The following is a 16676-nucleotide window of genomic DNA, read 5'->3' as shown; positions in this document are numbered from 1 at the left end:
TGTCCCAGGGACTTGGGGCATCTTCCACTACTTTTCCAGGCTTGTTAACAGGCAGCTGGATCAGAGTAGAGCAGTTGGGCCTTGAACTGGTGCCCATATGGGATGCTGGCCTCATAGCCTGTGACGTACCCCACTGAGTCACAACACTAGCCCCAACATAGCTTTTCAAATAGGAAATACAGCAGAAATGCTAAGCATTTTATGTGTAGATCTGTCCAAGTAGCTACAGGATGCTTAGAGGGCTAGACATTTGTTTAGCAACTAAACTTCACTCTAATTTTCTGCTATGTGTGGAAATTCAGATTGGGTGAAAACCTCACAAGTGAAGTCTTTGAGGCAACAGAAACTCAAATGCTCAGAGAAGCAAGCAGATACAAAGAACAACAAGAACAATAATAGAAATGAACATAAGAGTGTTTAATATTCATTTAGTGCTATGTGCTTGACCTTATTCTAAATGCTTTCTTATTTTATATCACATAATTTCATTTAACCTTTATAATAACTCTAACAGATACGACCACTATCACCATCTTATAGATGAGGAAGAAAATAGAATAAGGTGGACTAGACATAAAATATGACAGAGATATAATTTGCTTATATATGAAATACAAAGAAATAATATAATTTTTATAAAGAAATGTGTTATCTACTGTTTTCCTGCAAATGCATGATACCTGCAATTTTTTTCATTTTCCTCGGTTTTATTATAAGCAAGAATAGATAAATAATCCACCAGGAAAATGGTGTAAGTATGATATTATGGTAACTGACAGCCTCAGGATAGTGAGACAGCTGGTGAGGTGATAGTGAGACAGGTGAGGACTATGCAGGAAGAGAAAGCCAATGATTTGGGAAGTGCAGGCCCAGTGTTGCCACATCTTCTGAGCTTTCAAGAGAAACAAAAATACTCAGATTTTTACTCAAAATTTCTCAACATTTAAATATGGGTGGGGGCCAGCGCTGTGGTGCAGTGGGTTAACACCCTGGCCTGAAGCACCAGCATCCCATATGGGCGCTGGTTCAAGTCCTGGCTGCTTCACTTCTGATCCAGCTCTCTGCTATGGCCTGGGAAAGCAGTAGAAGATGGCCCAAGTCATTGGGCCCCTGCATTCACGTGGGAGACCTGGAAGAAGCTCCTGGCTCCTGGCTGTTGTGGCCAATTGAGGAGTGAATCATCGAATGGAAGACATCTCTCTCTCTCTCTCTCTCTCTCTCTCTGTCTCTCTGTAACTCTGACTTTCAAATAAATAAATAAATATTTAAAATAAACATGGGTCAAATTTAGAGTATTCTGTAGAACAAATATAATATGAATCTGGTCTACTGGTGACAAAGTGGGGTATCAGCATGTGAGTAAGATGAGGTTAGGGAGGGAGGAATTAAGGGACAAGCTGCACAGGACCTTTGAGACTATGGAATATAATTCAATGATGGCAGGAAACTGAGAGGAGTTAAGCTTGGACACTAAAGGTCATGTTTGTAATGATTGGAGATGAATCCTTCTTCCTGCTGGCTCTGACACCTTCTAAATCCACAGCCAAGCTCTGAGAAGATCCTGACATGGCCTTTTATATGAGATTTTCCTAAAAGATGGAATGTCTTCCTTAATTCCCTAACTTTCTACTTGAACCTCAAGCAATCTTAGCTTTCCTGCCAATTTCCCACCTGACATCACGCTTCTGTGCCCTTTCTTTCTCCGTCCCTGGGAAGATGTCTCGGAGCTCCCTTCTCTTCTCCTTAGGGCCAGTGAGTCAGCTTCTACAATAATGTGAACAAGGTTTACGTGTCCTGAGAGCAAACATAACCTTCAGGGTGGTACAGGCCAGGCTCTCTAATCTACAGCTGTCTAATTTCAACCCTCAGCCTGGAGACGTGGCATCTGGATCAGTCTCCAGGGTGGCGAGGGGGAAAGAACAGGTTTGAGGCAAGGCAGAAGGGGTCCGCAGCATCTCCCTCACCTGCTCCACAGAAGGTGCAGTTGGAAGGCCCACTTCCTTGGCATCCTTGGCAAGTGTGGTGGCATGGATGGCACTGGTTGTCAAACTCAAATTTCTGTGAAGGACAGCTCAAAACGCAGCGACCGTTATCAAAAATCCTAGAGGAAGAACAGACTTTTAGAACTTGTCAGGGTGAGTTTCCAGAATGCTCCTAAGTATCTGAACATGTGGTAGTCATGTTGCACTGAACAGATTTGATTTCATTGTTCCAGACACAAGAGGGGTGCCTGGGCCTGATCATCTTAGAACATGTGAAATATTAGTCATGTAGCCATCCGTGGCCCAAGATTTGGCATGCCAGATATTGGCTGGGGATACAGTTCTGAGTCTGTTTCCAAACAAGTTAACTGGTGCCCACAGGGATTAAACCCATATTGCAGGCCCCAGAAAAACCTGGCCAGTAGTCATTCCAGGTCTCTGAACCATCAAGACACTAAATGGGCCTCTGAATCCAAAGGTCATGGAGAAAATATTCTTCCATTACTTCCCAGCAAACCCATACTTTGGAAGGGAAATGCCATCTCCAAGGGCTCTTGCAGCATTGGACAAAGCACAAGATTAACTGCTACTTACAAGCCTGGCCCTATGCATGCAGCAAGTAATCAATGAAGTCTGATTTTGAGTGTCCTTTGTGCGAGCATTTCCTGACCTGTAGGGTATTACAGTCTCTATTTTCTGACCATGTTTGTGAATACCTGTGAAAGCATTACAGATAAGATAGGATGTGGGTTTCTAAACCTTCAGTTTTATATACATATATATTATGATGTCATAATAAAGATTTTCAGTTTTTCGTCATTATTTTTCTTATAAAGATCAAATATGATAAATAAATTGTATCCAAGAATTCTCAGAAAAATACAAGATGTTTAAGAAACACAGAAGCCAGATAGGCAACGTGAGGGTGTGTACCTGGTGTCCATGCCAGTGTCTAATTTGTAGGTCTTGGGAAAGGAAGAGCTGAGAATTTGCATTTCTAACAAGTTCTCAGGTGAAACTAATGCTTCTGGTCTGGACTTGGAGAACCAGTGCTCAAGGATAGCCTGGGTTACCGGGGAATTTGCAGAAGGATTCCCAAACAATACAGGCAGTATCCAATTGGCATCTCTTGGAGCTTCCTAAGAGTGGTAGTGACTGTATGCATTGTGGGGTCCAAGGAGCTCAGAGCATGCACATGCTCCTGAAGTTAGAAGGCTGCCACCCAGGCCCAGGAGAGCTGAGTGGGCCTGCAAAGAAAGGGAAGAGCTGCCTCTTCTCTCTACCACCTCTCCCCACTCAGGCTGGACACCACATAAACGGCCAGATACAGGCCTTGAGCAACTTTGTTCCTGGTGTGGCACTGGTTTATGAAAATCCACCAAGCTGGGGGTTGGGTGGGCCATTTTCAATTCTGGGTTTGAATGAAACTGGGGAGGAGGAAACATTTGAATAGCGTGCCACCTGCAGTCTTCCATCTCCTGTATTCGACACCCGGTAAGCCAGTGTTATTTGCATGTTTGGAAACAGAATGGGATGCAAGCCAACAACATAAGACAGAGGTCATCTTCCTTCTGGACTCCCAGCGCCTCAGATTCTAGTCACCATATCCAACAGCACTAGAGCCAACAATTGTGTCAAACCACTTCAGAGCATGGAGATGCAGCCCTAAACAGACACTCACACACATCTAGCCATTGTGGCAAAAGATGCCCTGCATCATGGCGTGAACGGGGCCACCTGTTCCTGCAACCCAGATTTTTAGCTGATGGCATGAATGCTGATGAGGAAGAGGCTCAACCCCATCCTGGCTCTACCAGCCCCACCCTCCCTACAAGAAAAACCACGTGAGACCTATCTCAGGGTTTTGAATAAGGAAGCTACTCCATGTTCTGCTGCAAAGGGGTGTTTAGTTCTGGAAGTTTGTTTTCTTGCTAAATTCATTTCAGGAAGGAATATGCCAACAATGAAAATTTTCTTTAGGGGCCAGTGTTGTGGTGTAGTAAGTTAAGCTACTTCCTGCATTGCTGACATCCCATATTGGAGCACCAGTTGGAGTCCTGCTCCACTTCCAATCCAGCTCCCTAGATTAAGCAAATACCTGAGACACAGGGATCCCATGAGCACTGGGTCAATTCCCATCTGTTTCATTTCCCATCAAGCTCCCTGCTAATGTGCCTGGGAAAGCATCAGAACATGGCCTAAGCTGGGGCCCCTACCACCCACAGGGAGATTCAGATGAAGCTCCTGGCTCCTGGCTTTGGACTGGCCCAGCTCTGGCTGCTGAGGCCATTTGGGGAGTGAACCAGTGGATAGAAGAGCTCTCTCTCTCTCTCTCTCTCTCTCTGTCTTTCTCTCTCCCTCTCTCTTCTTCAGATAAATAAATAAACCCTAAAAAATTTAAACACCTGCATGAGCCCGTTCTGAGGTTTTGAACAAGGAAGCTGCTGGCTGTACTGCAGCAATGGAGAAAGGGCGCCTTTTTTTTTTTTTAAAGATTTATTTATTTATTTGAAAGTCAGAGTTACAGAAAGAGGAGAGGCAGAAAGAGAGAGAGAGAGAGAGAGAGATCTTCCATCCACTGGTTCACTCCCCAATTGGCCACAATGGCCGGAGCTGTGCCGATCCAAAGCTAGGAGCCAGGAGCTTCTTCTGGGTCTCCCACACAGGTGCAGGGGTCCAAGGACTTGGGCCATCTTCCACTGCTTTCCCAGGCCACAGCAGAGAGCTGGATTGGAAGTGGAGTAGCCGGGACTAGAACCAGTGCCCATATGGGATGCTGTTGCTTCAGGCCAGGGCATTAACCCACTGTGCCACAGCGCCGGCCCCAAGGGTGCCTATTTCTAGTGGTTCATTTTGTCACTATACTCAGTTAAATATATAAAGCACATCATCACTTGTCCTTTATGGTGAGAGATGACAAATTGTTTGGGGGGAATCATTTCTTTTGGGAGCGATGACCTGTTGTTCTCAAGGGGAACCATTGAAAGTCATGCTGAAGCAGGGGAGGAAGCAAGACTGCTACTCCACACTAACAGAGAAAAGGGCCATGAATAGCACTTGATTTTAGGAAAGAATTGTGCTTTATACCGCCCCCTCCTGCTCCACCTGCAGGAAAGCAGAGGTGACGAACTCAGCTTTTCTAAGAGCATGATTCTCTCTGAAGACAGAAGGATGGAGAAAATAGTCACACACTGAACTGTAGCAATTCCCTCCATCCCTCTCAAGAAAAACTGCTGAGAAATTTGAAGCAAAGTCCCATTTCAAAAGGCCACAGTTTTCTATGGACACCAACAAACTTTCTCTGATGGAGGAGAATCCTGGAGATACTTGGCTCCGTGAAAGTGGAAAATGGGGTCAATGAAAATTTTCTGTAAAGGCTCTCAAGGCATCTCTAGGGCTTCGAGTTGTACCAGTCATGGATTCCTGAGACCAGGGGAGCTCATCTTTACAGACCAAGAGCCTCTTTCCTCAACCTATGCATGCTCTCCACCTTCCAACAGGCATTAGTCCATTTCAGGACCACCAGGGCTCGCTCACAGAAAGGAAGAAGGTGGCAGAGCCAAATGCCAAGAAGCTGGGCAGAGATGATCTCAACACTGACACTGAATATTCTAGAAGTTTCTAGGGTGTGTGTGTGTCTGTGTGTGTGTGAGAGAGAGAGAGACGCACACACACACACACAGATGTGAACTCTAAGGAAGAGATGGCAAGTGAGCTGGTCTTCTGCTGATTGTCAGCTTGCCCTAATTAAAGTCATCACAAGGCCATTTAATGTGATTTCTTGGTGCTTTAATGTTCTAACAGAATGAAATCTCATAATATCTTTTTCTCTGAATTCATAGAAGCACTTCAAATAAAACATTTGAGGGTGGATAAGAATAGAACTCTCTTTTAAAGACTTTTAATTAGTTTATTGACTCTGAATTCCCCCTTAGGACTGAGTTGGGACATTAGCTTGGTCAATGAGGACCATGAATTATAAAGCTTTGCATGTTAAATACAGTGGCAAAGGGCACTTGCTCACTCCTGGTTTTCATTGGTCTTCAGGGAGCAAAACCCAAGGATTCGTACAAATGTAAAGAGAAGTGAGCTGCAAGATGCAGAGATGACTATAAAATTTTCATTTCCCCTAAAACAACTTTAGGGTTAAATTCTCTTTAAAAATTGTAAAAAGACACATCTATAAACATATATGAAAGACACAATTTTACACCCACCCTTGTATTTATTACTGTTTCAATAATTATCAGCACATGGCCAATCTTACTTCATTTATATCATCACCAATTTTCTTCTTTCCTATATTATTTTGAAACAAACTAGTAAGGTGATTTGAAACATTCCTCTCCCAGAGAAAGGCTCGTTAGGGATTATCCATATTTTGCCAGGACTGCTAGAGATACTCATATTTAAGGACAGGAAGAGGCTCAGAGACATCAACTATTGTGCCTATTTCTTGGTCTGTTTTCATCTCCACTTCAGATCTATTTTTCTCCATTCTTTGTCCATTTGTGTCATGGAAGCAAAGCCAATAAAGTCTGGGTCCCACACTCAGGAGCTGTTCCCCAGTGGCCTCTAGTACCTTTCAACAAGGAGAAACACTACAGGTTGTCAGGGGCTGAGAGCAGAGAGAGAATTGGGTATTTGTTCCCCCTTCATAACCCTGCTTCCTCCTTTTATGGTTTGGGCAGTGGCTGTATCATCTACAGCTCCAGTTTGTATCAGGTGTCTAACCTTCTATGGATGCAGCAGAGTGATAAAGTTTCCGTTCTCCTGCTTATACAAGTCTACCTGCTATGGTTTGAACGTGTCCCCAGTGGAGAGATATATTCCAAGTCTTAAGAGAAAAAAACTGTCAACTCGGAGTACTATACCCTGCAAAGCTCTCATTTATGAATGAAGGCAAAATAAAGACCTTCCATCCTGAACATTTAAAATTAACTGAAAAGTGATCCCTGTTAAATGTAAGAATGGGAATAAGAGAGGGAGGAGATGTACAGTTCAGCACATGCTCACTCATACTTACCCCTAATGATAGAGCTAGAAATGTGCCAGGGATTCCAATTCAAACCCATCAAGGTAGCATGTACCCATGCCATCTTACTTGTTAAAATGATCAGTTTAAGTTCATAATTGATCATAATGATAGGATTAAGTGTCAAAGGGATCACATAAATAAAACCAGTGTCTGCAAATAAAGATAGAATTAAAAAAGAGAGAATGATTCTACATGGGAAGCAGGATACACAGCAGACTCATAGAATGGCAAATGCCCTAAACAGCACTCTGGCCTCAGAATCAGCCCTTAAAGCATTCGGATCTGGCTAAAAGCCCATGATAGTTTTGTAGGCATGGGAAGCCAAGACACTGTGGCAAAAAATGACCTAAATGAAAAATCTCTGTGAGTGAGATTCCAGTAGAAAGAACAGGCCATCAAAGAAGGAGGTACCTTTCTCAGAAGGGAGGCGAGAACTTCCACTTTAACTATGGCCTTGTCTAAATAAGATCGGAGTTTGTGAACTCAACAGGCTTCTGTAGCCTTGGCAGCTCATGACAAGAGCCTTGGGTGATTACTGACTTCATAATAAAGAGTGTCAATTGTTAAATCAATGGGAGTCACTGTGCACCTACTCCATAAGTAGGGTCTCTGTCCTGAATGTGTTGTACTTTGCAAATTAATGGTAAAACTACTACTCAAACAGTACTCTATACTTTGTGTGTCTGTGTGGGTGCAGTCTGTTGAAATCTTTATTTACTATATACTAAGTTGATCTTCTGTATATAAAGATAATTGAAAATAAATCTTGGGCTGGCACTGCAGCTAACTAAGCTAATCCTCTGCCGGTGGCGCCAGCACCTCAGGTTCTAGTCTCAGTTGGGGCACTGGATTCTGTCCCAGTTGCTCCTCTTCCAGTCCATCTCTCTGCTGTGGCCCAGAAAGGCAGTGGAGGATGGCCCAAGTGCTTGGGCCCTGCACCCGCATTGGAGACCAGGAGGAAGCACCTGGCTACTGGCTTTGGATTGGCGTAGTTCCAGCAGTAGTGGCCATTTGAGGGGTGAACCAATGGAAAAGGAAGACCTTTCTTTGTCTCTCTCTCTCTCTCATTGTCTTAACTCTGCCTGTCAAAAAAAAAAAAAAAAAGAAAGAAAGAAAGAAAAGAAAAGAAAAGAAAAGAAAAGAAAAGAAAAGAAATCTTGATGAAGAATGGGATGGGAGAGAGAGTGGGAGATGGGATAGTTGCAGGTAGGAGGGAGGTTATGGGGGGTAAGCCACTATAATTCAAAAGTTGTACTTTGGAAATTTATATTTATTAAATAAAAGTTGAAAAAAAGACCTTCCATAACAAACAGAAATTGATATAATTTGTTACCACTCATCCAACCTTAGGAAAGATGCTTTAAGATGTGCTGCTGCACACAGAAACACAGAAACATGGTCATCATTGCGAAAGGTGAAGGCAGAAAATCTCCTGGTAAAAGTACAAAGTAAATCCAAAATAAACAATAGCAATATTTATAGAAGAATGGCAGTGCTAAGTCTTTACTTGTCAATAGTCACCTTGAATGTAAATGGCCTCAGCTATTCAGTTAAGATATAGACTGGCTGAATGGTTTAAAAAATAAAACCCATCTAATTTCTGCCTACAAGCAACACAATTCATCAAAAAAAAAAAAAAATACACGAAGATTGAAAGTGAAAGCATGGAAAGGTATTCCATGCTAACAGAAACCAAAAGGAGCTGGTGTAGCCATTCAAATATCAGACAAAATAGACTTTAATACAAAAACTGTTAAAAGAGACAAAGAAGGGCACTATGTAATGATTAAGGGATCAATTCAACAGGAAGATGTGACTATTATAAACGTATATGCACATAATTACAGGGCACCTGGCTATTTAAAAGAAATGTTAATGGATCTAAAGGGAGACATAGACTCCAATACAATTTTAATGGGGGACTTTAATACTCCGCTTTCAGCAATGGACAGATCAACCAGACAGAAAATCATCAAGGAAACAAGAGAGTTAATACACACTATAGAACAAATGGACCTAATAGATATCTACAGAACTTTTCACCCCACAGTGGCAGAATACACATTCTTCTCACCATTGTCCAGAACTTTCTACAGGATAGGCCACATGCTAGGCCATAAAAGAACTCTCAGCAAATTATAAAAAAAATCAAAATCATATTATGCATTTTCTCTAACCACAATGGAATGAAGCTGGAATTCAACAAGTCAAGAATCTTTAGAACATATGCAAACACATGGAGAATGAACAACATGGTCTTGAATGAACAATGGGTCATTAGAGAAATCAAAAGGATTTCTGGAAACGAATGAAGATGACAATACAACATAACAAAACTTATGGGATACAGCAAAAGCAGTGTTAAGAGGAAAGTTTATAGCAATTGGTGCCTACATCAAGAAATTCAAAAGGCACCAAATAAATGAGCTATCAAAAAATCTCAAGGACCTAGAAAAACAACAAACCAAACCCAAACTAGTAGGAAAAAAGAAATAATTAAAATTAGAGAAGAAATAAATAAAATTGGAATAAAAAATACAAAAGATTAGCAAAATGAAGAGCTGGTATTTTGAAAAAATAAACAAAATTGACACACAATTGGCCCAATGAACCAAAAAAAGGGGGGGGGGACCCAAATCAAAATAATTAGAGATGAAAAAGGAAATATAATAAGACACAACAGAAATAAAAAGAGTCATCAGAAATTGCTACAAAGAGCTGTATGCCAACAAATCAAGAAACCTAGAAGGAATAGATAGATTTCTGGACACAGACAACCTACCTAAATTGAGCCATAATGATAAAGAAAACCTAGATAGACCAATAACCAAGACAGAAATTGAATCAGTAATAAAGACTCTTCCAAGAAAGAAAAGCCCAGGATTGGATGGCTTCACTGCTGAATTCTACCAATCATTTAAAGAATAATTAATTCCAATTTTTCTCAAGCTATTCAAAAAAATTGGAAGGGGGGAAATCTTCTGAAACTCCTCCTATTGAAGGACCCTTATGGGGGGAGGGACAAGAAACTAGGCCTGGGCAAATATCAGGGGCTTCTTAAGAGGTTAGATGTTCCCCAGAGTCTAGCAGGCAGGACATTCTCTGGGAAGGAAAAGTCAATCCCCTTCAGAAAATCTCTGGGCACGCCCAGAGCAGAACTGCCCTTCCCCTCCGGGAAACCTCTGGGTGCACCCAGAGCAGAGCTGCCCCTCCCCTCCGGGAAACCTCTGGGCACGCCCAGAGCAGAGCTGCCCCTCCCCTTCGGAGAGTCTCTAGGCGCGCACTTATGATGTCACTGCGACCGGCCAATCCTGTAACACCTCAGCACTCTCCCTCAGCATTCTCCGGTATGCTAATTGTCCCTCCGAACCAGCCAATCCCGTGCCACCTCTGCATTTTCCACCAGCACTCTCCACCAGCATTCTTTGCCAGCGTTCTCCCATATGCTAATGGGCCCTCTGAGCTGACCAATCCTACGCATGTGCATTAGGAATATGCTAATTCGTTGCCTATATAACCTGTGTGAAACTGCCGCTCAGGGCTCCTCACTGCCTGAGGTGGGGGCCCGTTTGCGCAAACGTTCAATAAAAACCTCGTGCTTTTTGCATCAACTGGTCTGGAGTCTGGACCTTTGGGCGTCCTCCCGAGCAAGTGGGCATCTCTGCAACTGAGAGGTCCAACACTATGAGGCCAGCATCACCTTAATTCCTAAATCTGAATAAGATACAGCAGAAAAAGATAACTACAGACCAATTTCCCTGAGGAACATGGATGCAAAAATCCTCAACAAAATTCTAACCAATCGAATCCAACAACACATCAGAAAGCTCAATCACCTGGACCAAGTAGTATTCATCCCTGGATGCAGGGATGTTTCAACATTCACAAATCAATAAATGTGATACATCACATTAACAAATTGAAGAACAAAAACCATATGATTATTTCAATAGATGCAGAGAAAGCATTTAATAAAATAACTACACCCTTTCATGATGAAAACTTTAAGCAAACTGGGTATAGAAGGAACATTACTCAACATAATCAAGGCAATTTATGACAAACCCACAGCCAGTGTCCTATTGAATGGGGAAACATTGGAAGCATTCTCACTGAGATCTGGAACCAGACCAGTATGCCCACTCTCACCATTGCTTTCAATATAGTCCTGGAAGTTTTAGTCAGAACCATTAGGCAAGGAAAAGCAATCAAAGGGCTGCTAATTGGAAAGGAGGAAGTCAATCTATCCCTATTTGCAGATGATTTTGAAAGTTAATCCACAATGCAACAGCATTGGAATGTGGGGCAAAATAAGTGATGATTGTGTCAAGAAGATTCAGCCACCATCAATGGATTAGTGATGTTATTTTCATGGGAATGAGTGAGTTATAAAAATGAGTGTTATGATATGACAGAACAGAAAGGCTGCTGATGGATCTGGCGCCATGTCCTTGGTGTTATAGTCTCCAGAATGGTGAGCCAAATAAACTTCTATTGTTTATAAACTAGCCAGTCTCAAGTGTTCTGGTATCTAACAACAGAATGGATTGAGACATGACTCAGGTAAATACCCTGGAAATCACTTTGCTGCTCTTTCAAAAATAAATAAGTCAACATCTTCACATTTCACAATATAGTTTCTTTCTTTTTATCTTCTCAACCTCATTCCAGGAAAATACAGGAAAAATAAGGGAAAAAAGTAAGATAGCTCATTATCATACTATGATAACCTTTCTTGGACATATGTGCAAGTAACTGACATCAGGGAAGAGACATGGGTAAAGAAACAGAAGGCTCAGGAGATGAAAAGAAAAATGTTTCTGTGCAACACACTTTTCTCAAGAAGATACCTTGTTTCAAGATCCATTCACATGCTTTTCTTTCTTCAAAAGCTAAAGCATAAGCTACTTAGACAAGCAAAACTACCAAAACAACTCATCAGGCTTACCTCTGGTCTCGTGCTTCTAAGATATCTCTAAATGGCCACTATGGTGGTAGAAAATTTTTTCTCACTTTTGGTGAGCCTGGAACAGTGATGACTTCTGCAGTGTACATTAGGTGATGGAAGCTGTGTTGTTTTTAAAAAATAGCAAAACAAAACCCACGAAAAGATGTCCAAACAAACAATGTGATTTGATAGATGATATGGTGGTGAGATAGAGAAGAAATAATTGAAGAAATGTGTGTATCTTACAGTATGCTTTAAAGTTACTTTGAAGAAAATTCAGTATTTTGAAGGCTAATCTTAAAAACACATAGAAAATGTTCTTATGGTTACCATTGAGAATTCTAAAGGCTATTCTTTTTTTTTCTTCTTCCTTCCTTCTTTCCTTATTCCTTTTTATTTTAATTTCTTACTTCCTCTTTCTGTGGGAACTATTTGGAAAGTCAACCCTATCATATTGGTCACAAAATTTATCAAATTCAATAATGTCTACATCTGTAATCACTATGGGGGATAAAGAGAAAAAAAACTCTGCACCCCTGTTCACAAGGATATTATAGACCTAAGGAAGCAATAGGACTAAATTTGTGCAAAGCAGAGGGAATGACCATTCTAGAGACCAAAGCACCTGTTTTTGGAGCAGCCTTGTTATGCTGCTTCCTGCACATTAGCTCAGCAGTGATGAGGCCATTCACTCAGAAGCTAACAAACAGTAAGAGCTAGGATCAAAGAAGTATTGAAAGAAAATACAATAGGCTCTCAAATCTCTGCATCAGAAATTCCTTGTGTGTTAGTGGAGATGCTCGTCCCATTTGCATGTGTGCTATTTCTACATTTACTCAATTTTCAAATATTTATTGAAATATAAAGATGAGAAGCTCAAGGGACTCATAGTCTAATGAAAGATAGATTTTTTTAAAAGATTTTTTAATTTATTTGCTCGACAGATAGAGTAAGAGACAGTGAGAGAGACACAGAGAAAAAGGTCTTCCTTCCATTGGTTCACTCCCCAAATGGCCGCCATGTCCGGCGCTGCACCGATTCAAAGCCAGGAGCCAGGTGCTTCCTCCCGGTCTCTCATGTGGGTGCAGGGGCCCAAGCACTTGGGCCGTCCTCCGCTGACCTCCGGGGCCACAGCAGAGAGCAGGACTGGAAGAGGAGCAACCGGGACTAGAACCTGGTGCCCATATGGGACTGCCAGCACTGCAGGCGGAGGATTAACCAAGTGAGCCACGGTGCCAGCCCCAAAATAGATAGATTTTTTTAAGAGAATGTCTGCAAAGGCTATAGATGCTTTATGGAAGTTTAGGTGGAAATTAATTCTGCTGGAATGTGATCAGAAATACCGTCTGTGTTTGTCACCATTTTGCCCCTATAACTACAATGCTGGAAAGAAGCTGCTTAAGAAGAAAAGATGTCTATTTGGGCTCCAAGTTCTGGAGGTTCACAGTAGCAGATAGTGTAGCCTCATTGATCTGGCATCTGCTGAAGGATGAAGAACATGAGCAGAAGAATGATCACATGGTAAATCCAGGAAGCATAGAGCAGCTGGGCCTGACTCAGGCTTATATCATCAACTTCTCATGAGATCTACTTTCTTAGGGCACAGCCTCAATGACCTAAGGACTTCCCTCTAGGGTCTACCTCCTAAGTACATAATTGGATCAAGTCTTCACCCTCTCACAATAGCACCACTTGGGGCCAAACCTTTAACACATGGGTCTTTAGGGGATACAAAAGTAATATCCAAACTATAGCACCTTTACAGAAAAGTTCACCATTGAATTGACTCTAGAAATAAGTAGATATTTGACCAGCATGTGTAAAGTTGAGGGACAGGCGTGCAGAAAGAGATGAGATCCAAGGCATCAAAAGTGACACTGAAAGCATGATCATTATTGATGCAAAAGCTCTTTCAGTGTCTAGCAAACTTGACCTGGCTGTGGACTATTGGCATCATGGGGGAGAGGAGGCTAGAGAGGTGGGCTGTAGTCAGACCAAGCAGAAGGTCTGCTTGGTTCCTTTGCTTGCAGGCCCATGGGTTACCTCTATGGTGATGAGCACCTCCTCTCTTCACACTGCAACCTGTGAGCTCCCAACCCCAGGTGATGCTGAGAGGTCACTCACCTTGTGGCGGGGCAGCCAGTGCAATCTTCTTGGGTTGGCCCCCAGCACTTGGCACATGAAGCTTCACAGGTCTGGCAGTGGCCATGCTCGTCAACATATTCTCCTGGGGAATAAGATCTAGTTGTTTATTTCATTATTACATGAAAAACTGCCTGAGTGCTGTGTCTTTGCCTGAAAGCTATGGAGCTGATGCAGAGAAAAGAGGCCCTGAAAGGCTTCAGCTGACAACCTCAAACCTTGACCTTCACACAGCAACTGCTCGTCTCCCAGGAGCCCATCAGTTGGAGCCTCAGGAAGTTATGAGGCAGTGACACAACTCTGGATCTTTTCACCATGTGTTTCAGATTTTAAAAGTAAGAGAGGCCCAGGGGACTTCCCACCAGATTCCTTCCCTGAGCTCCTGCTGACTTTCCTACAAATGGAGACCTCCTGATCCACAGAAGCCTAGTCATAGTCTGTGCTCAAGTTGAGGAATGAGCAGGCTCTACCCAAATCTTCTCTTATAACTCAGGTTTGGGGAAGAGGATTGTGGCTACTGGGCAAGAATGGGAGTTGGCTAGGCTGACATTCAGCAGATGTAGATTTTATCTTACCCTGAAAGAGAAACAGTGAAGAGATAGCCAGAGAATTGTCCTCTTCCTTGAAAATTTCTTTCCCAAGGAGAAATACCCATGGAATATTGCCACAGAAGTCAGTCCAGCCACACAAATATCTTATGAACATACAAGAAGTTACTCGCATGGGAAAGAGTGGCAGATAGAGTCCACTGTCATTGAAGGTGATTATCCAGACATGGGTCTCCAGGCACTGGATTCAACCTTTGTGCCCTCACCACACTCATCCTCCCTTACTGTTGTCTGAAAGATAACTGACAATCTTCTTCACTCAAATCCAAAAGGCCACTTTTTCTAGTTTGAAAATGGATGATACTCGTGAAATATACCTTCAGATTTTGGCCAAGTCACAACCTTCACTCAACCTCACTTCACCCCCAACTTTCACAGCCCTGTAAGCCTGTCTGAACATCGTCAATCTGAGATCCAGCTGGTGCGGTGACCTATTCACTGTTTAATCAAGCTGTCCCGATGAAATTCTAATATTCATCACTTGATTTATTTTAGCTGCATTGAAAACAGCCCTGGAAACAGTTTGCCTGATGAGGGATGGAGGGAAATCCATCCAGTCACCTTTTCCTTGTACTTTTATTGAACAGGTACATTTAGTACAGGTAAGCCTTATATCCATGCATCTTGCACTTGCCAGCCATAAACCACACAAAATTAAATGAGATTGCTAGAGTTTGCACTTACATAGCAGAAAAAAGCCTTTCATGTAGTCCTTTTTCTTTTCTTTTAAATTTTTGCTTATTCATTTGAAAGGAAAGGAGGAGGAGAAGGAGGAAGGAGGAGAAGGGGAAGAAGAACAGAGAGATCTTACATCTGTTACTTCAATCCCCAAATGTCCATAACAACTGGGGTTGGGCTAGGCTGGAACCAGGAACTCAATTCAGGTATCCCATGTGAATGGTAGGGATCCAAATACTTGAGCTATCACCTTCTGTCTTCTACAGTGCACATTAACAGGAAGCTGGAATCAGAAGATCTGAAACTTGTACCCAGGCACTCCCATATAGGACGCGGGCACCCCAAATGGCTCCAAACACCTGCTCTTCATCTACAGTTATTCTATTAGCTGTGTTAACTGAGAATTAAACGTACATGTTCAGAGTGATGCAAGCAGCTAATAGCAGCCTACTTATTTCAACTGGATGGTGTTGTTCTAAGAGTTCTAATTGTTACCGAGGTACGATGTGGACCAGGAATCTGACATAACTTTCAGAATATGGTGCATGTTCTCAGCTCAGGAGTAAGCAGATCCCGCAGGAGACATAGGTCTCTGAGAGTGAGTAGCAAGAAAGGACAGAGAAGGCATAAACGCAGGTTGTTCCTGCACAAGGTACCTGCTTGCCAAATAGCCAAATGGAGGCTGAAATCCAGTGCCAGTTTGTCTTACCACACCATCCATTCTGACGTTGGCTGTCTCTCTCTGTAGGGAGTGTCTTTTACTAATGGGCACAAAGGTGTTGAATAGATGAACTGCATTCTTGATAATCAGTAATCCAAAGGTAGATAAAAGTTAAGGCTTATGTCTAGTGGTGATTTCAAGTTGAGATATTTTCATTTAATATAAGTGTATTGTATATGTAACATTTTTATTTATACAAGGTCTACAGTTCCACCTCTTATTTATTACCCTTGTTACAATCTGTTTCACTGTTGTGATAGAAGGCACAATCAATTGATCAGTATGATTACCAGTCCAGGCACTAGCGAAATTAAGAGCAGAAAACCCAGGTAAGATGTTGTAAGAAGAAGCTGAACTTGTCTATAGGGGCCAGTGCAAACAATTTGTGTTTACAGAATCATATGATACCTACGTATCTTTCAAAAGATATATTCTGAGTGGAACATGAATAGAGGAATGTCACAGAGGTTCCAAAATTCAAAGAAGTATTATTATAGAAAAACTTAGGCTTATAGAGAGCACAACTTCCTGATTCATTCATTCCTTGGATACTTTTGAA

At 42.1% G+C, this 16676-nt stretch overlaps 1 protein-coding gene across 1 annotated transcript in view; it reads right to left on the bottom strand.

Annotated features, from left to right (window-relative positions):
• The window catches only part of PCSK5 (proprotein convertase subtilisin/kexin type 5), a 434133-nt gene that overhangs the window by 91483 nt on the left and 325974 nt on the right, over window positions 1–16676 (bottom strand). The window contains exons 21-22 of the mRNA XM_062208432.1: window positions 14093–14195; window positions 1965–2101 (exon numbers count right to left, since the gene is read on the bottom strand). Of these exons, the coding sequence (XP_062064416.1) occupies window positions 1965–2101; window positions 14093–14195 (240 nt within the window). The remainder of the gene's footprint in view (window positions 1–1964; window positions 2102–14092; window positions 14196–16676) is intronic.

Source organism: Lepus europaeus, chromosome 12, assembly GCF_033115175.1.
Source record: "Lepus europaeus isolate LE1 chromosome 12, mLepTim1.pri, whole genome shotgun sequence".
NCBI classification, from domain to species: Eukaryota; Metazoa; Chordata; class Mammalia; order Lagomorpha; family Leporidae; genus Lepus; species Lepus europaeus.
This window is presented reverse-complemented; position numbering and strand designations above follow the sequence as displayed.